Source organism: Trichophyton verrucosum, assembly GCF_000151505.1.
Source record: "Trichophyton verrucosum HKI 0517 chromosome Unknown contig00179_1.f1.exp, whole genome shotgun sequence".
Classification (NCBI taxonomy): Eukaryota; Fungi; Ascomycota; class Eurotiomycetes; order Onygenales; family Arthrodermataceae; genus Trichophyton; species Trichophyton verrucosum.
In genome coordinates, this window is record NW_003315539.1 from 2871 (window position 1) to 23061 (window position 20191).

General features: G+C 46.2%; 6 protein-coding genes across 6 annotated transcripts; 3 read left to right on the forward strand and 3 right to left on the reverse strand.

The window, feature by feature from the left end:
• Positions 1–4042: 4042 nt before the first annotated feature.
• Positions 4043–5126, forward strand: TRV_01848 (uncharacterized protein; the record flags this gene model as incomplete). The annotated part of the gene is made up of 2 exons (XM_003023940.1): positions 4043–4274; positions 4339–5126. 2 exons carry the CDS (start codon positions 4043–4045, stop codon positions 5124–5126), a joined length of 1020 nt encoding a protein of 339 aa, XP_003023986.1.
• Positions 5127–6321: 1195 nt separating this feature from the next.
• Positions 6322–10116, forward strand: TRV_01849 (uncharacterized protein; the record flags this gene model as incomplete). Its single annotated transcript, XM_003023941.1, has 4 exons — positions 6322–7414; positions 7476–8830; positions 8896–9249; positions 9337–10116. The coding sequence occupies 4 exons, from the start codon at positions 6322–6324 to the stop codon at positions 10114–10116; spliced, it is 3582 nt and encodes a 1193-aa protein (XP_003023987.1).
• Positions 10117–10390: 274 nt separating this feature from the next.
• On the forward strand, positions 10391–11997 carry TRV_01850 (uncharacterized protein; the record flags this gene model as incomplete). Its single annotated transcript, XM_003023942.1, has 2 exons — positions 10391–11240; positions 11420–11997. 2 exons carry the CDS (start codon positions 10391–10393, stop codon positions 11995–11997), a joined length of 1428 nt encoding a protein of 475 aa, XP_003023988.1.
• A 452-nt stretch (positions 11998–12449) lies between these two features.
• On the reverse strand, positions 12450–13352 carry TRV_01851 (conserved glycine-rich protein; the record flags this gene model as incomplete). Its single annotated transcript, XM_003023943.1, has 2 exons — positions 12450–12996; positions 13069–13352. 2 exons carry the CDS (start codon positions 13350–13352, stop codon positions 12450–12452), a joined length of 831 nt encoding a protein of 276 aa, XP_003023989.1.
• Positions 13353–14768: 1416 nt separating this feature from the next.
• On the reverse strand, positions 14769–15878 carry TRV_01852 (uncharacterized protein; the record flags this gene model as incomplete). Its single annotated transcript, XM_003023944.1, has 2 exons — positions 14769–15776; positions 15846–15878. 2 exons carry the CDS (start codon positions 15876–15878, stop codon positions 14769–14771), a joined length of 1041 nt encoding a protein of 346 aa, XP_003023990.1.
• A 1380-nt stretch (positions 15879–17258) lies between these two features.
• On the reverse strand, positions 17259–18598 carry TRV_01853 (uncharacterized protein; the record flags this gene model as incomplete). The annotated part of the gene is made up of 2 exons (XM_003023945.1): positions 17259–18366; positions 18471–18598. 2 exons carry the CDS (start codon positions 18596–18598, stop codon positions 17259–17261), a joined length of 1236 nt encoding a protein of 411 aa, XP_003023991.1.
• Between the last annotated feature and the right edge of the window lie 1593 nt (positions 18599–20191).

Sequence of the window (20191 nt, forward strand, 5' to 3'; positions counted from 1 at the left end):
TTTAATTGCAGCACGTATCTCAAGAAGGAAAAAGGGGATTTCAGTTAGTTATGGAAGATGGACGAAATCGAGATGGATCCTTTATCAGGAGGAAGCAACACAGGATGTCCGGGAGGGTTGCAGCAGTCATAAACGAGCCCTTCTCGTAGCAACGAACTCGGATGGTCAATCGATGTATGCCCTAGTTAGTTATATGCGTCGTTGTAATGGCCATATTCACCGTTGCATAAACAAAATTTTACGTCATCCCTTCCAACTCCCTTCTTGTCCGCCAGCAAGCGAGGCCAGACCGCTGCATTCCTTACTTATACGAGTCATTCCTCCAACCCTGTCTTGCACAAGAAGAGGGCCAGCAAGCCCTGGCATTTCGAGGACAGACTGCATATTTTGTAGGTAAATCCTTTGGATGGCCTTAATTTGACAGACACCCCCTGGGGGGTTTTATTCAGGTATGAGAAGTAAGTGTATAAGTATGTGGGTTGAGAGTTGCTGTCCCTCGACGTACATCTCCTGAAAAGCTTAGCTGGCGCCAATCCTCGGCGGTTGACTGCAGAACAAGCCTTGCTCAGACACCAAACGACTGAATATGGATTGGAATCTGGGGTACCACTATGAACTGCCGATGTGTGTATGCAAATGGGACAACCCCCATGCCCTTCGCAGGGATTGTGTATTCAGATCGTCAGAGTGGTCGGCATTGTTGAAGTATGACATAACTACCGATTCATCGAAGGATCTGGTCAGTGAGGCGTATCAAACGATACGGATGTGGGAGACGGTACATTTGAATATCGGCACTTCTATCCAGTAGTCCTGCAACAGATGGATGACGCGGGATGGTCTTTTTCCATTACCATGCAGAGCCCTTGTGGAGCTATTCAGATGGAAAGAGGGTGATATATTTTCTTTTAGACGGCTAAATGAGTTGGTGGTTATCAACCAGTTCAGCTCCGTTTCCAGGCAGTGTACATGTGATGATAGGAGGGTTTTTGGCAGGGTATGGCATCTAATAGCCCCAAGATACCGGTGTATATTTGACGGCTTCCCATTAGGTGTTTAGGTGTATTCCCGGGTGCGCGCTTGAAGAGGTAGGCTTTAATATCCGGCAGCCCAGTGTGGTCACAAACGCCTTGTTGGTATATTGATTTCTTCCCTTCAGCCTGGTTGACACATCAGAGTTGAACAGAGAAGACATGAACGCTCTGTGCCGCATCAACTATCCAAAGGAATCAACAGGAGGTTTGACCAGGCCTAGAGTCAGCAAAGTTCCTGGCATATCTACTCTCCATTTGGTCTGTAGGGAGCTTGGGACGACTGCAATCCGTCTCCACAAGGCTGGTCCCTGGACTGTGTCTTTTGGTATAAGGTATTCAACAGGCTGTATGGGATTGTCTTCTTCCAAGCTTGTTATTAACTTATTGCCCGTCTCTAGACCTGGGGTGCCAGCCGTGCAGGACCAGAACGAACTCCTGTCGATATACTATTCATTTGCAGGATATGTATATCGCGAGATGTTCTTCCAGGACTGGCTGTCAGTGACAGAACATATCTCTAACTACAGTCTTAGATAACATCAGCTAGATAGTACTGATACTTTTAATAAACTGCACGTATTCTCCAGACCATCTCGACAACGCAGGTGGGTTACTGACCTACGTCCCGTCCATCCAATCCTCTAACGTAGTTCACCAATCAACGAGCACCCCCACTCAACGAATACCATTCTAAAATATCACTAAAACGCCAGTATCTACTTATTCGATCGAATATCTTAATAACTATATAATTAAATAAGTTAAAACAATATATTAAATAATAGCTAGATTTTAAATTATATATAAATTAATATACTTAAGAAAATGAATAAGTATTAGGCTTAATAATACGGCTACTTTAGCTTAGCTTTAATAGGGATAAATACTTGAATATAGTAGAAATAGAGGGAGTAGGAGTAGGCTCCTTTATAAGCTACTTCTTCTTATTTAATTTAGTAAGTAAAGAAGGAGCTTTAATAATATTCTAAGCCTTTTAAGCCTTTTTTATAAGCCTCTATATCTCTCTCTCTTTTATTTTATACTACTATTCTTACTTATACTAGGTTTTAGCTATAGTTTTAGCTTATTCCTTCTTTTATCTCTTCTACTACTACTCTATAAGCCTTTAAGCCTTCTATTCTATAGCTTTCTAAGCTTTTACTTTCTTCTAAATTACTCTTTATAGCTTAGCTTACTCTAATTAGGTAATTTAAGCTTACTTCTCTTACTCTATCTTATCTATCTTCTCCTTTCTCTTTTATATCTTTATAGGTATAAATATTTAAGCCTAGCTAAGTTATTCCTTATTAAGTAGATCTAATTCCTTACCTCGCTTTTATCTTCTCTTCTCTTTTACTAAAGTCTAAAGTAGCTAAAAGAGCTATATTCTTATATGGAAGTATTTTATTATTAAAAACTAGCTATTTATTTATATAAATAAATTTAAGAAGGTAAATATCTACTACTAATAGTTAATTTTAAGTTTTTTTTATTATTTAATAGAGCCTTTAAGCTATAACTAATATTTAAAACTCTTTCTAAAACTTATAAATAGAAGTAGGAGGCTACTTATACTACTTTTATTAGTCTTAAAAGTATTTTAATTAGTACTCTAAATTTAAAAGATATATACTAGTAGTTATAGAACTAGCCTTAATATTATTAGGTATAAGGCTCTTATACTGGATAAAATAAAAGAGGCCCTAGAAGTTATATTTAATAATTAATAAATAGCTAAATCTACTATATAAAAGGTTATTAATTTCCTAGAAATAAGTCTTTATTAATAGACTAAAAATAGTAATATTAAGAGGCTATAAATAGTAAGTTAAATAAAAAAATAAGACTATAATGAGGATTTAGTTATTATCTATATATTCTAAAAAGCCTAGATTAATATAAGAGAAATAATTATTTAAAGTAAAAAGTTTCTTACTATAGTCTATTTTAGCTTTTATGTATTTACTAAATATTTTTAACTACTACCTATTAAAATTATTACTACTTTAACTATTTAAAGAGGCTATAAAGTAAATTATTTTCTTTTCAAAATTAAAATCTTTTATTTAAATATTTTATAAATTTTTTTTATCTTTATAAATTAATATAGAAGAAATTTATTTATTATCTATATAAATAATAATAAGAGGAGATATAAATTTATAGCTATTATTTTATATAAAAATTATTCTCTTATTCCTATAAACTTTAACTAGAATAATATATTTAGTAATATATTTAATTTTAATTATAAAGCTTTTTTTATTAAAATTATAAATATTCTTTAGAGTAATATTATATTTATTAATTATATTATTTAACTATAAAAGAATATTAATAACTAAATATTTAATATTTAATAATAGTAAATAAATACTTATAAACTTATAAAAATATTTAAAATAAGTAGAGTTATTAATAATATATTGAATTTAATTAATTAAGTATATATAGAGACTCTAAATATAATTTTTATATTACTTATAGAACTAAAATACTTAATTTTTATTTATAGACTCTTTAGTAAGCTTATATATAAGATTTTAAATAATTTATAATATAGAAGTAATGCTATATTTTATAAGCTTTTTAATATATTATAGAAGAGTCTATTCTTAGATAATTAGCAGCTTCTTTTAATAAATAGATATAGTTTTAGATTTAGATATTACTTTATCTTAAAACTACTATAATAATATAGTCTTATTAATTCTATACTTTTTAGTAGTTATATTAAAATTAGAATTATCTTATAATTATAAATTAGTAATTATAGCTATAATTACTACTTTAGTTACTATTTTATAGCTATTTATAGTTAGTAGATAGTAGGAGTACGAATTTTTGGTTGTATATTCGTTTAGTGGTGGTGCTCGTTGATTGGTGAACTACGTTAGTTATGCGGATAATCGTTGTGCCGTATAAGTTTTTTTTTTTTTTTTTTTGACCTCCCGTCCACAGCCATTGGAGGTCGATGATAGATATCACAAAGTTATAGACATCTTACGATGAAGGCCTTCCAGCGAGCAATTCCTACTCTACGGCCGCTTCAGCTCGGCCGGGGCCTGCAAGTGCAGCAAGGACCGCATCGACATGCCCGGCTCGTCCACTCGTCCACCACGAAAGCTGCCGTTGCGCACCCGGTGAATGTCTCTGGGCCTCCGCCAAAGCCGCCAGGGTCAACGGCAAGTCCGCTGAGGAAGAGATTCTGGAAGGATGTACACGTCAAGGAAGCTGCTGGTAGGCCTCCAATTGACACGTTGTTTTGCCATTCTTGACAGCAGCTGACACCTGCTCTACATAGGAGGCCATCAGATATACCTGGACAGCCGGCCGGTTCGAACGCCAGAGAAGAAGATATTAACCGTGCCTTCTTCGAAACCGCATCTCGCGCATGCTATAGCTCTGGAGTGGGATCTACTCAAGACAGCGCAGCATGCAACCAAGTACCATCTTATCCCGATGACATCTATCACCGGCCGGGCCGAAGACATCGCAGCCGAAGATGCAAAAGGAGTCACCACGATACGGGACGAGATAACTCGCGTGATGCTACGGTATCTCGAGACTGACACGCTGCTCAGCTGGGCCCCTGAGAAAGAACCAGACTACGTCGGACGAAGCGAAGAGAAGCGCGAGACACTGAGGGAGAAGCAAATCAAGGCAGCCCAGCCCATCATTTCGACCCTGGTGTCGACCGTCTGGCCGGGCGTGGAGCTCAAGCCTACCCTCGACGCCAACAGCATCATGCCATTACCTCAGCCACGGCAGACAATTGATGTTATTCGAGGGTGGCTGTCGAGTCTTTCGCCGTATGACCTTGCGGGTGTGGAGCGAGCAGGAATAGCTACTAAGAGTCTGCTGGTGGGCGCCCGGGTGGTGATTGAATGGAGCGAGAACTTCCGCCATCTCAGGCCCAGCGGTGCAAGCAGGACCTTTGGCATTGAAGAGGCTGCGCATGCGTCAAGCCTGGAGGTCAGATGGCAGACCGAGAACTGGGGAGAAGTCGAGGATACGCATGATGTGGAGAGGGAGGACCTGCGCCGACAGCTGGGGAGCGTCATCCTACTGGTGAGCGGCTGTTCGTCGTGATTGCTTGCTTGCTTGCTTTATCTCGTTTTGTCTACATTGTATCTGTATCTATATCCTGTACGAGTAGAAAGCCCATGCCTTATCATATATACCCGGCGAATCTGATTTAGTTACCTGAGAGAGCGCGCGCACCTCCACAGCGGCCACGTCACGGCAGCCGCCTGTTCCTGTCAGATGCGAGCATGGAGACGTCGCCGCGAAGGGCGTAGAGCAGGCCCTCCTGTCAACCTGTAGACCACCTGCATGTCCAATGGATGTCTCTCTTCCCTCCCTGCGCCGCCGAGCTGCGTTAAAACTGCGATGATGCAACGTTTCGCTGCCAAGGCCAGAGGGAAAAAAAAAAAAAAACATCGCCCGGCGGCCCCCTAACTAACTTAAGGGACGACGACGACGACGACGACGATACACGCTGCAGACAGCCAGCCAGCCAGCCAGCCAGCGACGAGGAGACAGCGATGAAACGCAGGATAGCTTGAATGCTCCACGGGAAACTGCTTCGGCGTCGTCTATATATACTCGACACTGCCCTGCCTCCTTGCCACGCCGGCGTCCCCCACTTCCAACTCTTCAGCGCGCCTCTCTTTCACCTCGTCCCTCCGATGATACGCAGCACCAACTGACCGAGTTCGACCCTGAAGCCATCGCCAGCCTCTTGCTCTACCGGTCCAGCATCCTCGAATCATCCAGAAACCGACGTCTGGAGAGACACATTAGCAAACACACACCTTGAACGGCTGCCAGCACGGACAGGTCGGGGCCATGGTGGACAAGACGGAAGGGTAAGCCACTGCGCTTCTGATATCCCCCTTTCACTGCTGTCCGGCAGCGTCAAATGTATCCTTGCCCGTCTGTAGACGCTTGCCAATTACTGCATCTCCTTACCTTTCCTGCCTGTCCAATTAGCTGTCCAGGCTCTCATGGGCCTGGGATGGTGGTAGTTGTTGTTTTTTAATTTTATTTTTTAATTTTATTTATTTTTTTGGCATCTGATTTCGTTGATTTTTAAGCTGACCACCTCGCGCATGCATACAGACACAAACGCTCAAAGAGCGCTCTTGCACTCTCCATCCTTCATCGAGACAAATCAAAAAGCGACGATAACAAGGAGGACGGCGCTACATCCCCTAACAATGGTTCTCCCGTTTCTTCATCTTCTTCCTCACCTCGAGAATCCCGCCACTCGCACTCAGCATCGATGATTAGTCTGCGGTCTTCAAAGCGCAAGGCAGCGCAAGACAACGGTGGTAATAACACCACAAATATTGGCAACTGCCCTGAAATTCCAGAGGGCAGTGTCCAGGAAGAGGTGGAAGAGCCTCGGCCGCGTCATTCTACCGCTGAGGCTGGCCATGCGACTGAAAGTAGTAGTATCAGCTTGGATCAGAGCGTGCGGACATTCAGGCTGTTTGAAGTCCTGCGGAGTGGAGATACCAATGCCATTACTAAAGCTGTCAAGGAATATCAGGAATCAGGCGGCCAGGAGGGCGCTACCCTCGGCACAAGCATTTTACATTTGGCCATCCAGTGTGCAGACCCTCAAGTTGTTGAATTTGTACTGGCGTCCGTGGATGATGCAGGAATCAACGCTCGTGACCGCGAAGGCAACACTCCTCTACACCTTGCTGCGCAACTAGGCAGACTACCTGTAGTTCGAGAGTTGTTGGAAAGGCCTGCCATAAACGACGCTGCGACCAATTTCCAAGGGCAGACACCACTCGATCTTGCTCGTAACCCTGACATCTTCCAGCATCTCCAACTCGCTCGGTCCTTGTTCGTTGACACCAAAACCAGAGAAATACAGTCCTTGGTCGGCCAGGAGGATTATGAAAAACTAGAACGGGTCCTTGTTGAGCCTCGAGTCCAAGGGATGGTTGACATGAATGCTCCTGAGCTTGTCACAGACCGCACCACCTATCTGTCTGGTGGCACACTGCTGCATGAAGCCGTACGAAAGAAGGACACAAAATTGATCCAGGTTCTTCTCATGCATGGCGCTGACCCTTTCCGCAGAGATAGAAAGGGTAAGCTTCCCCAAGACATCACCAAGGATGACCGGATACGCTCGTTTGTGAAGAAGTCACCCGCAGCGGTTATGGCTCAGCGTGGAATACAAGAAAAGGCTATCCTGGGGAACAACTTCGCCCAGGGATCCGGTGAGGTTTTCATCGGAGGAAAAGACGCGAGGGAGATCAAAGGATATTTGAAGAAGTGGACAAATTATACAACCGGCTATAAACTACGCTGGTTTGTCCTAGAGGATGGCGTCCTCAGCTACTATAAACACCAGGGTACGTTTCTTTAAAAGAGATCATGTGATGATCCTTGGATGCTAATCGTATATATATTCAGATGATGCCGGTTCTGCCTGCCGTGGTGCTATCAACATGCGTATTGCAAAACTAAACATGGACGCCCAGGATAAGACGAGGTTTGAAATCTTGGGGAAGTCCTCAGTCAAATATCATCTCAAGGCAAATCACGTTGTCGAAGCAAAACGTTGGTTCTGGGCGCTGAATAATGCCATTCAGTGGGCGAAGGATGAAGCAAAGGAAAGTGACAAACGACGGACAAAGGATGTTGAGGTGCTTCGACAGGCCAAGATGGAACAGATCGAGAGGCAAGACCAGGACACCATGCCCACGGCTGGGAATAAGCTAAATGATAAAACCCTCGCGCCTCCTGCAGCGTCCTTGGGTAGCACCACTACTCCTAGCGGATCGAAGTTGAGCCTACAAATCTCTCGAGGTGGAACAGATAATGGTTTTGGGGACGATGAGGGCTCAGTCACCGGGTTCAACGACCTTAGTACTTCACAGTCCAACATGGCCAGAGTGATTAGCCATGTGACCACTAACACGGCTGAAGGTGATGGCGAAGATGACTATGCTGATTACACAAGCAGTCGTGAAATGCGACCAGCTTCAGACAAAGATGCCTTTAGCATCACGGCACAGTCTGTTCGCCTCCAACTAGATATTCTACGTGGAGTTTCCTCGGCTATAAATGCCGAAAAGGCAAAGAATCCATCTGTGACATTGTCCGATCCTACCATTGCCCAGGGTTTAACAACTTATGGAAGAGCAGTTGATACTCTAAACTCACTTATTGTCGATTTACTCAAAATCAGCAGAGACAGGGACGCTTACTGGCAATACCGTTTGGACCGAGAGGCGGACGCCAGAAAGATGTGGGAAGATAGCATGGCTCGAGTTGCCCGGGAACACGAGGACCTACAGAACAGAATGGGCGAAAGTGAAGATAAACGACGCCGAACAAAGAAGGCCCTAAGGGAAGCCTTAGAAAACGTTTCAGTGCCACAAAGCCGAAGGCTAAGCCAAACTGTTCCCTCATCACAGGTGCGGACCTCGGATACTGTAGAAGTGGTCCAGGACAGCAAAGAAGAGAAACGGCCCGAACAGACCGAAGAAGCCCCGTCTCCTGTATTATCGCGTAAGAAGACCGTGCTAGAGGAAATGAACCTGTCTGATAGTGATTCAGACGATGAAGAAGAGTTCTTTGATGCCATAGATGCTGGTGACGTCGAAGTTGTCGTTCCAACGAAAGAAGAAAAAATACAGCTTGACGAATCTAGTGCTCGGGCGAAGAAGGAATTGGAAATTGCACCTTCATTCAAAGGATATGAGGATGAAATCAGGAAACGGCTGAAGATGGAGGCTGATGATCGTCCGAAGGTTTCTCTATGGGTAAGACCAGTGTTCTAGCAGCCTTAAATAGTTTGTGAGCTTTAATCTAACACTTGCGTCTATAGGGTATCCTGAAATCTATGATTGGAAAGGATATGACTAAGATGACTCTCCCCGTATCATTTAACGAGCCAACATCTCTTCTCCAGCGCGTTGCCGAGGACATGGAATACACTGATCTTATCGATGCTGCTGCTGACTGTCCGGATTCCCTGGAGAGAATGGTTTACGTGGCTGCATTTGCTGCCAGTGAATATGCCTCGACTATTGGGCGGGTTGCAAAACCCTTCAATCCTCTCTTAGGTGAAACTTATGAATATGCCCGACCTGACAAGGGATATCGCTTCTTCGTTGAGCAGGTTAGCCATCATCCACCTATCGGTGCGGCCTACGCCGAGTCACCTAGATGGGATTACTATGTAAGTATCAGCCTTCTTATTATCATCTATATATTTTATCTACCTTCTTTTTTCTTGAATGTTGAAATACTGATTATTTATCTCTAGGGCGAATCTGCTGTGAAATCCAAGTTCTACGGTAAATCATTCGACATCAACCCTCTGGGAACGTGGTTTTTGCGACTGCGGCCCGCCTCCGGGGGTGAAGAGTTATATACCTGGAAAAAAGTTACCTCTTCTGTCATTGGTATAATTACAGGAAATCCCACTGTTGACAATTATGGTCCTATGGTCATAAAAAATTGGACCACAGGAGAGGTGTGCAACCTTGACTTCAAACCTAGAGGCTGGACGGCGGCTTCCGCCTATCATGTATCCGGCAAAGTCCTGGACAAGGATGGTGTGCCACACTGGAGTGTTGGAGGCAGATGGAACGACAAGATCTATGCACGAAAGCTCAGTCGCGACGCCTCCCTCTCGGCTTCTGAGATCACCCCAGACGGGAACTCTCCTCATGCCATGTTGATATGGCAGAGCAATCCCAGGCCCACTGGCATACCGTTTAACCTGACTCCTTTTGTCGTCACGTTGAATGCTATCCCCGATAATCTAAAACCTCATCTCCCTCCCACTGACACCAGGTTACGACCCGACCAGCGTGCCATGGAAGACGGTGAGTACGATTTTGCTGCCACTGAAAAACATAGGGTCGAGGAAAAACAGCGAGCAAAGAGGAGAGACCGAGAATCGAAAGGCGAAGAATATCAACCTAAGTGGTTTGCAAAAGGTGTTTGCGAGACCACAGGTGAAGAGTACTGGGTGTATAACGGCAGCTATTGGAAGTCTAGAGCTGCAAGAGACTGGAGCGTTTGTGAAGATATTTTCTAAGGTCCACCCTTGTATTCTATATAATGCCTAATCGTTGAGCTGCTGTAGCCATTATCCTTTATTAAACCGGTTTATCATTATGATTGTGATATTGACTGTTCAATGTATCAGACCTGCGTGCAACGAAGTAGTGAGGTAAGTATGCAGCCATCTAATTGGTGGAGGTTCGTTATATCACGTGACACATTGTTCCTGAAGCTTTGAATATCGTAAATTGAACGGAAAGTATTTTACACAATCGCAAAGTGTTTATCAAATACCACCGCCACTTCCAATGGCAACCGAAGTTGCTTGTCGAAGGTGCGTGCAAGCACTTGGTCTAGGCATTCGCCGAAATGGGGTGACGTCAGGACCAAAGCTGAAGCAGCTCGCCCGCCTCAGTCACAGTTATCGAACTTATTCCACACCGTCTCGAAAGAATATTTCTCCACAGCAGCAAGGACAATTAAGATTGAATGGTTGCAGGAGCCAGACAAGAGGGACAGCCTCGCTAGCTTTGTCCCAGGAAGCCTCTGCTAGCGAACAATCAGAGCCGAAACAGCCACTTCTGCGCCGAGACAATCTCTTCCATTCATACAGCAATTCCCCTTCACCCCAGATAAGAAAACGAGCGCAATTTATCAAGCAACATGCCTTCTGCCCGCATCCAGATCATCAGCAAACCCGCGCCTCAGTCTCTCCGGTATGCTCCGAAGCTGAAAAGCCAGGCATCCCTAACGAGCAGAAACAACCTCCTGCTCATGCTCAACATGAGTGCCCGGACTGTGGTGTTCCAATATACTGCTCCGAAGAACATTGGATGGATGACTTTGAGGCACATTTACAGGTCTGCGAGACTATTCGACAGATAAATGAAGATGACCATGACTTGCAATCTGGACGTTTCTTCACGGAATTTGACTATCCTGGCTACCAGGCGGATGAGATTGTGGTAAACATGACAAATTGGGATACTTTCCTGTACACCAGGGAGTTCGAGGCTGTCAACGACGATAGGAGCATGCGCCAGGTTACTAGGCTGCTTACCTACCCGGTCACAATTGCAAGTGTACTACATGAACTCAGCCCTTACAACATTTCAAAGGGTGGAAGATTAACCCCAGAAGGATTGAAGAGTTTAAGTGGTGAGTTATCGGCCTTCGTTGATTACAAGTGTACTTTAAGCCCCGGGAGTTCTTCTAACTTGAGAATTCAGCTCTACGTTATACCCTACACCCACCAAGGTCAGGTGAGGGAAGCACTATGAAGGGGCTGCGGTTGAAAGCTCCTCCAGTCCGAATCTTCGTACTCGGTGCGCGTGCAGAGTCTTCGTTACCGCGGGAAGTCTGGATGCAGATTTCACACCTCTTTCCTCGTGCCACTATCAATCTGATCTTCACTGGACCTGAGAGCATGGCAAACCGCGATGATGAGTTCCCGCTCCCAGAACGAACTGCAAGCAATCCTTTCGGCGGAATTGTTGAAGACCGCCTCGGCCCTCAGATGAAAATTACTACCTATGTCGATTACTTCCATACCATGCACAAGGCTAACATGTTTGCACCCTATGACCCATATTTCGACTGTTTCATGCTCTTCCATCCTGGTTTGGGACATCCGGCCAGTTCCCACGAGTGGGAGGAGACTCTTCCATGCCTATTAGAGACCAAAGTTCCTATTATATGCACGGGCTACACCCAGAGTGACATGGAGAGAGATCTGAACTGGGTAAAAGAAAAATGCGGCGGGGAAGCAGACATTCTCCTTGAGCAAGGGGAGAACAGATTCCGAAGCTTGAGATGGGACCTGAATGACCTAGATCCTCATGATGTGTCCTGTGGCAACTGGGGAGTATGGGCTTTCAGGGGAAAGAGATATGAGGCCACTTTCAAAGATTCTTGATTCTTGTATGATGCTTAGCACTTTATCTTGTTTAGGATCTTCACTCACCAATATCCTATAATTATTTTTTATATGTACTATTATCAACCAAACGATTAGCAAAGTGGCAAATGATTGATCCCAAATTGAAGAAAGTGAACCCACACCAAGACCTGGCTAGTTGAAGCTATATATATCTGACCTTTTAAGTCAGTGAATGTAGTTATTTATTTCATAAGTATGTAGATACATATATGTACAGCGTGACATTAGATAGGCGGCATAAAAACCATGAACAGCTTGAGAGGTAACACTAGCAACAAGCTCCCTAATATATGTAAAAGAAAGTGACGGGGTATCAAATCCAAACACCAGTAGGAAAAAGAAAGCAAAGTGCAAAGGCACAGGCGATTGTCATACCCTCTAGAACTCTGGCGAGGGGAAACATGCCATGGTGTATCCTGATGCTTCGTCTATAGTAGAAGGACAGCGGAAAAGACCATAAAAGCCATGGGCCAATAGCCACTGATTCTAAGCATCCTTGGAGGTGCCATGGACTCTGTTTGAGGATTGTCATCCGGTGCAGTGGTTCCATTCTCCAAGGTACCGTTGATGAAAATAGATGTTGTACCGTTGGCCTCTGCAACTCTAACGATTGGCGAGGCACTGGTGATGTTGTTTGGGTCGGATTTATCCAGGAGGGTGTCGATATAAGTGTTGTTATTATTGTCTTCGCACCCACAGACGGAGTATTGCTGGCATAGACAGGTAACTGGTAACATTTGGTCCCTCATGGAGGTTCTGTTGTACCATATATAAGGCTCCGAATGGTAGTAAGCGTAGACACCAAAGAGCCAAAGCCCAGGGAAAAATGCGAGCGCAGCTAGAGGGAGAAAAGACGGGCTGCGTCCCAGGGGTGATCTACCGCCAGCCTTGAATGGCACTCTGGCTCCGCCGCCGTAAAATCCGCCGAAGCTGCGAGGAGTTCCTGATCCAACGGGAGAAGTCCCACCAGCGTTGCTAAACAGGTGTGTCAGTTAGCTCGCTGTTCCACTCTCTGGGTGACCAAGTGAGTAACATGAGGGTGCTTACGCTGGCCTTGGGGGATATGCACTACCTCCGCCGGGGCGCGGGCGTCCTCCGCTTCCAGAGCCGCCAGAACGCCCACCTCCGCTCCGCCCACCACCTCCGCCGCCGCGGCCTCCGCCTCCGCCCTTACGCTTCTCTAAATATACAGCGTGTTTAGGACCCTCAACAACAGAAGGATGCTCCAGTTCCCTGACAGTCGCAAGATCTGTGGTTTGGAGGATACTTCGCGACGCTACATTGGAAGATACCAGCAGCAAAGACAGCGCAAAGCCCACGGAGAACTTCATTTGGGCAGCAAACGCACTCAATCTAGGCGGCCAGGAGGAGAAGAATAAACTAAATGGAATAGATAAAAGACGCCTCTTGATGCTTGACCAGTTGGTGTGTGCGTGTGTGTGTGTGTGAAACTTGTGTAGAGCAAGAAGTAAAGTAAGGAGGTCACTACGTTCTCAGTTATATAATCCTAGAATAAGCACTGCCTCCTCTAACTCTACCTTGCCGTTGACTTCATCTTAACTCTCATGGACCGGGTTTCTTCCATGGCCTTGGCTCATTTCTTGTTAGCCAGTTAGCTAATTAACTGACTACATGGCATCGCCACGATCCCGCGGCGTTTAGTTTAACTAACTAGTTAAAAAGCTGAGCCCTGGCCTGGTGCACTCGTTTATCCAGCAAGGTTATCCTGCACCAATAAACACATGGCCTCAGTGAGGCTCTGTCGACGATGGTCGTGCCTCTGCTGGTCTGCCCCAAGGGCCTTCTGGTAGCCGTGAAACAAGGTCGTTCATAAGGGGGCTTTGCAACAATCCCTTAACAAGGAGATGGTCATGATGACTAAACGACCCGCTCTGACGCGGAGAGGCAAACAACACCCTCGTCCATACCACCTCATCACGCGTGTATCCCGGTGTATCACCAGCCAGGCGCCGAGCTAGCCCGTCTCCTGCCAGCGCTGCTCAAGATATTATATGCTACTCCGTACGGAGTACTGCAGGTCGATATTGGTTTGTCATGTCCGCTTCCCTTTTCGGCCAGGATATGACTAATACAGTTATGATTATATAAGCGCTTGGCGGCTTAAAAGGCTAAAAACTAAAAAAAAAAAAACTTTTTTTGACCTCAAGCGAAAACGACGACCGACGAAGGAGAAAAACGCCAGCGAACAGACACGTTTGCGCTGGCACAGCCTGCTTGGGACTCCGGCCGATGATGATGCTAACTCACTAGGACCCAACCTAACGCCCCGCATATTTGACAATCCGTACGGATATGCTTCGATTAGGCGCTGCTGTCCCTCTCCTCAGTCTCGATTCTTCGTAAACGACCTATCAAATACAGACTCTTCTCACCGCAATCCTCAAGCCCAACTGTCCACCCGGTATTGGGAGATCCACGGACTTTCGTTACGAAGACGGCCCGCATCTGCTCACGTCTTGTGTCAGTGCATGGCTGGAGTTGGGTCTCCCGAGATGGTTTGAGAGAGACACTTTGCTTGTCTTTTCGCGACAATTCTCAGATTGCAATATCAAGTTTACAAACAGGGCCTTCATAGTTCATGCTGTTCTCTGTTCCCAGTCGGGAGATTTTCCACAGAGAGCATGACTCCTTGCGCACCTACATATCTGTATATATGATTTATGTCTGCCCAAACTATCTAGATGCGTTGTGTATGGAGTACATGTCTATATCACCTGCCAACTAGTTCAGAGTTTACTAGGTTGGCTCGCACCCTCACCCTCGGGAATCTGTACAACGACCTTACCCCAAGTTTGTCGCCCCCCAAGCGCCCGCAGTGCCTTGGGAACAGACTCTAAGCCAACAAACCTCTCATCGGTGAAGCTAGTGCCCTTGAACTTGCCTTCTTTGATTAGGTCAAATATCCCGTTCCACACGGATTGCACCGTCTCCTTCTCAAAGGTGGCATACTGACCCCAATGCAAGCCCACGATGCTCACATTTTTCAATAACACCCTATTGAGAGCAACCTTCTCGATCTTTCCGGCTGCAAACCCGATGACCAGGAGTCGAGCATTCCATGCGACGCATTTCAGGCTCTGCTCAATCATACCGACTGGATCGTACACAATATCCACACCAGCCTTGCCGTTTCCGCTCCTGTTCTCCGCACATAGTTTCTTTACTGCATCGGGCCAATTTGGGTCTCTGTAGTCAATCGTATAATCGGCTCCAAAGCCCTGTGCTATTTGTCTCTTTCTCTCAGTACCTGCCGTGGCAATTACCGTAGCTCCTTTAGCCTTGGCGACTTGAACCGCGGCGAGTCCTACACCGCCGGCCGCGGCATGGACAAGGACCCAATCCCCTTTTTGTACTTTGGCCCTGTGGACTAGTCCACCGTACGAGGTAGGAGCGGTAACAAATAGCCCTGCGGCATCTTCAAAGCTCCAACCTTGTGGTAGCGGGAATAGCGAAGTTTCGCCAGCGAGGATATGGGTGGCATATGCCCCCTGAGTGGCACCAAACACTCGATCCCCAACGGCAAATCGAGGATTCTTGCTGGCTGTGGGGGCGCTGAGGACAACACCAGCGAATTCGGTACCCGAAATCCACGGAAGTGGTGGTTGATGTTGGTATTTGCCTTGTATCTGAAGCAGGTCGAAGAAATTGGTTCCTGCCGCATGTATTCTGATTAGGTACTTGTCCGCGCTTGGGGACGGCGTGGGAAGAGTCGACACTACCAGGTCCAGCGGACCCTGTTGTGTTGTTTGTGGCGGTTAGCAAGCTGAGCAAGTCCTGTCATCCTGGATGTACTCGGCTCATACCTTGACGTATTCCTGAACTTGAATCGCGCGCATCCTGACTGAAGCTTATTGTACGTTTTATGCCGACCCTGCGATATAGCTATTATCTTTGGAATGTCTCCCGTGAATTGGTAATTAAATATCGCGTATTAACCAAGGAGACGAGGTTGTAGCGGAGGGTTATTATTGAAACCTGGGGTTGTTAACCAACTCGTTATCCAGCCCAAGCTTCGGGTTGTGCCGAGGTCCACGGCTTTCTGCTTCTCGGCAGACCGGCTGTTGTTAGACGACGACCAACATAGGAGCCTGTCAGGGAAGTGATATTATTGACTACAAGGAGATGAGCGTACCCAGCACAGCATGATGCTGTAAGACTGAAGCTGATAGGGGAGACCCTGACGCCTAAGGCAGCATGACCAGCTCTCCGACTTCGGCCAGCGCCGTGTCGGACAGAGAAGCCTGTATTTGATCTCCGTTGCATGTAGAGCCTGGGCTGGGCAATGCAGATGGGGAATAGGTGTGGAACAAGGAGATAATAGACGCACCGGGAGCCTATTCCACATAGGCATACCTGTGATTTTCAATTGGCATCTGGAATTGACTCAAGGGGTGCCCAGATATTTAGACGTGGAAAGCCACAGGATGCAAGTTTACTAAAGAGAAGAGTGTCATATCCATAGCTTAATATGGCAATAGGTACCTCCGTGAACATGAGTTCAATACCAACGTTCTAGCCTTGAAAAACGAGGATGAAGCGAGGTCTTAGATCCAAGCAGTTCAGCTATCATCTCCAGAAATCGTACATGACCAGTAGGTGAAGACGTATTTCACATGGCTTACAGTGGCCTTTTTTTTTTTGAGGAGTATCCAGCTCCTAACATATATCATTTCGTACAAGCAACCATTCACCATAGAGGGCATAGGTATAGTTAAAAAGAGAGGAATGACATCAAACAGGCCAGATAGACAAACAAAGGGGTAAGACATAACGCCCCATTTAGACAAACACATTAACCCTATTAATACCCCCGCTCAATTTCCTTCCATAAGTTCGCCTTGACCCGTTTCCCATACCTGTGTGTCATCTAGAATAAGTGAAAATGTAGGTGAAATGTAGGAGAAAGAGACAGACAAAGAAGATAAAATCACCGTACTCCCCGACGGACGATGTAGATGTCCGAATCAGATAGGAAAAAGAGAAAAATATTGCGCCTTTTCCCAGAATTGAAGCCGATAGCTGGGCAAATAATCTTTCCAAGGGACAGGTTATAATAAGCTGATCATTAGAATTAGAGCGAGTGCAGTAGGAACCAGTTTTTATTAAGGAGAGGCAAAAATGGGTATCCAGCAACATGCAGTGTAAAGAAAAAGATAAGAAGAACTTTTCCCCCTCTCTTCAAGATAATATGGTGGGCGCAAGCAGATATTCATTGCTCATGGCATCGGGCGGGTATGATTGATGGGATGCGAGTCCCATAGAGTCAGTGGGTTCCCTATACCAGAAATGTCTAGAGGCCCTGGAGACTCTATTTTTGGATACCCGCTGGTTACATCCAAGGTAGAAGGCGGTGTTACGACAGTGGTGCATGCCGCTGAGGGTGCTGGAGTTTGGGATTCTATGTTTTGACATTCTTGGGAGGGAGAAGAATCTCCTGCACCTGAAAATCGAACTGAGCCTTCTCCACTGGACGAGGGCCGTTTCCAGGGCTTCATTGAGTATGAGTCTAGAATTTCGCCATCGTTCAAAGGAAGGTCCAAGACAGATGGGTATGAGAGGCTGTCCTCGTTGTCCAGATACTCTTTCACATAGTTAACTTGTTGCTCCACGGTGGGATCATCGAGAGGGTAGATGGTGGGTGAGCATCGCTGGCACATCTCAGGGGTAGGATAACTCCATGGGCTAGTGGGCTGGATAGCAGGAGATGGGAGGGTAGATCTTGGGGTGCGAACTGCATGATGAGCGCTATCGGGTGATTGCCAGCCGGCCGGAAGGCCACTCGATGCAGCATCGCTTGGGGGTGTGATGTCGCCCGAGGAAGTGGTAAGGTTGGGATTGATCCCAGTGAAAGCTAGTGCTGAGCAACTTTCAATGCTAGAGGAAGAGCCATGAGTAGGGTTTGCATTCGGATAGTGGCGATTCATGGTGTGTGTATGATGATGATGATGGTGATGATGATCAGAATAGCCGATTGGGGACTGACAAGGGCCTTCAATCAGAGAAGCATTTGAGGAAGCGCTCGCGCGGCGGTCATCACAGCATGGCGCGACTTTGAGCTGATGCCCACGATCATGCGAAGGCGCTATTATCCAGCGTACTCGAGAATCCCAGGCTTCAGGGTGAACTGGTTGCCCAGCGGGAGGAGGGTATCCAATGAATTGAGGAGGATAGTTGTCGTTGACGTGGTTGCGCAGTTCCATTGCTTGTGTTGGTGACAATAATGATCCTCCGCGATCAGTAGGGCGGCTTGCAGGCCTCTTCCGTCTCTGCCTTGAGGGCTTGGTGACTCCCCATTTCTTGAGTCTGCTTCGCAGTTGGGTCTCACTACAATTGGGGCCCAATGTGAGTAAGTGTGAATTTGCTTCTCCATTTGATTATGATCGAAGATTCAGGGATAAATTGGTTAACTGGGGAACAACCAAACTTACGTCGGATTGAAGTCTTCAGTACGGATCTTCTTCATGACCTGCTTGAGGGGCCATTCCTCTTCTGTGTATAGGTTTGATATTTGAGACCGCTTGGTTTCCCAAACATCAGACGGGATTGTAGTCTTCATCGCCGGTGAATTAGGTCAAACACAAAAGGGACGGATGGCACAGCAACCCAAGTCTCAAGTTGTGACGGGGCTAGAAAATATAGAATTGGATGACGGGGCCTTTCTCGAGTTATATCTTGCATCGAGAGAGACACAATGATGCAACAGAGGGCGGAAAAAGAAACGTAGAAACGGCGAAGCTATGGAGTACTTGCATACATACAGAGGACTCCGCGGTAAACTAGCAGGGAGCACGCCCGAGTAGGAAAGGAGTAAACCTGTCCTTCGTACTCCGTGCGGGAGTTCTGGGTTTGTCCCCCAAGACCAAAACAATCCTCGTAGGATGGGCATTCCGAAGCTGCGCCAGCCACAGCAGCGGTGCCTTGCAAGCTAGCTAGTCCAAGCTTACTTTGAATGGGGCCTCCAAGTCTTTCGCTGGCGTGTATGTATGTATGTACCCAACGGAGTGAGGGTACACCGACGTCAGCGACAGCCAGCACCACAAAAGGGCAGGCAATGATTTGCCACCAGCAAATTGACAGGGAAGAGTCCAGCATCCAGGGCTTTCTTCAGCGCAATGTGACAGGTCAGTTTATCTCCTGTGTGGCTCGCTGTCGGATCCATCGTAACTTCTATAAATTACCCATGGGCTCACCACACTTGTGTCAGTATCCTTCAGGGGCGCCACAACCACACCTGAACCCCTCCCGATAGACTCCTCTATCCTGGGCCCTCTACGTCTTTGGCGTAACGCGACTGGGTTATTATGCATGCAACTGCGGAGCGAATCCCTCGCTATTACTGTGAATATACAAGGGTATTGCTTCGTACATGGTTGGGGGGGAGCGAATAATACACTCTCCCTGAGCTTCTTACCCGGACTTTCGGGGCATCGGGCGATGAGATTCCAGGCGATTGGTTGATAATTTGTTTATCGATACTTGCTGGTTCGATCTGTTGTCCCCCCTCCAGGTAGGGGTCTGGCATGTTGATGCTCGTGAAGGAGGAGCTCGCACTTCAAGGTATCAAGCACGGAGTAATGCCCCGTCCATTGCCGACTGGCCGAGAAGGGAAGTCAACAGACCTGTCGCTCGAACAGGGCTTGAAGGGAAAGCTCAAATTGGAATCTTATTTCTCATCGATTTTTGCTCTTCCCCGTTTCGATTATCGATTATTGATCTTCTCCCTTCAGCCAGCCAGTGATGGTTCCTCAGCTTAGCTAGAAACTCTGGCATCCGGAACAGGTACTCTGCAGGGGATGATCTGCGAGCCACCAGAGAGCCGTGATGTTGTGCCTTGGCCATATCGCGGACCTTTTGATCTGAGTATATTTGCAGGGTTGGGAACGGGTCTGCCATTGCATGCTTCCTTCATGGTCCTCAGAGCATTAAGCTTGCAAGGAAGCCAAAAAAAAAAAGTGTCTGGAGGGAGAAAAAGCAAAGGGGATGGAAGCCTGTAGACTTGATATGAGTTATACACACCCCCGTAAAGGGAAACGGAAAAGAAAAGAGAGTGAGAAGATGGAAAAAAATAAAAATAAAAAATAGAGGTGAGAAAGTTGATCAGATCGACAAGTTAAATTCGAGTGGACCTCTGAAGGACCCCCAGAGACTT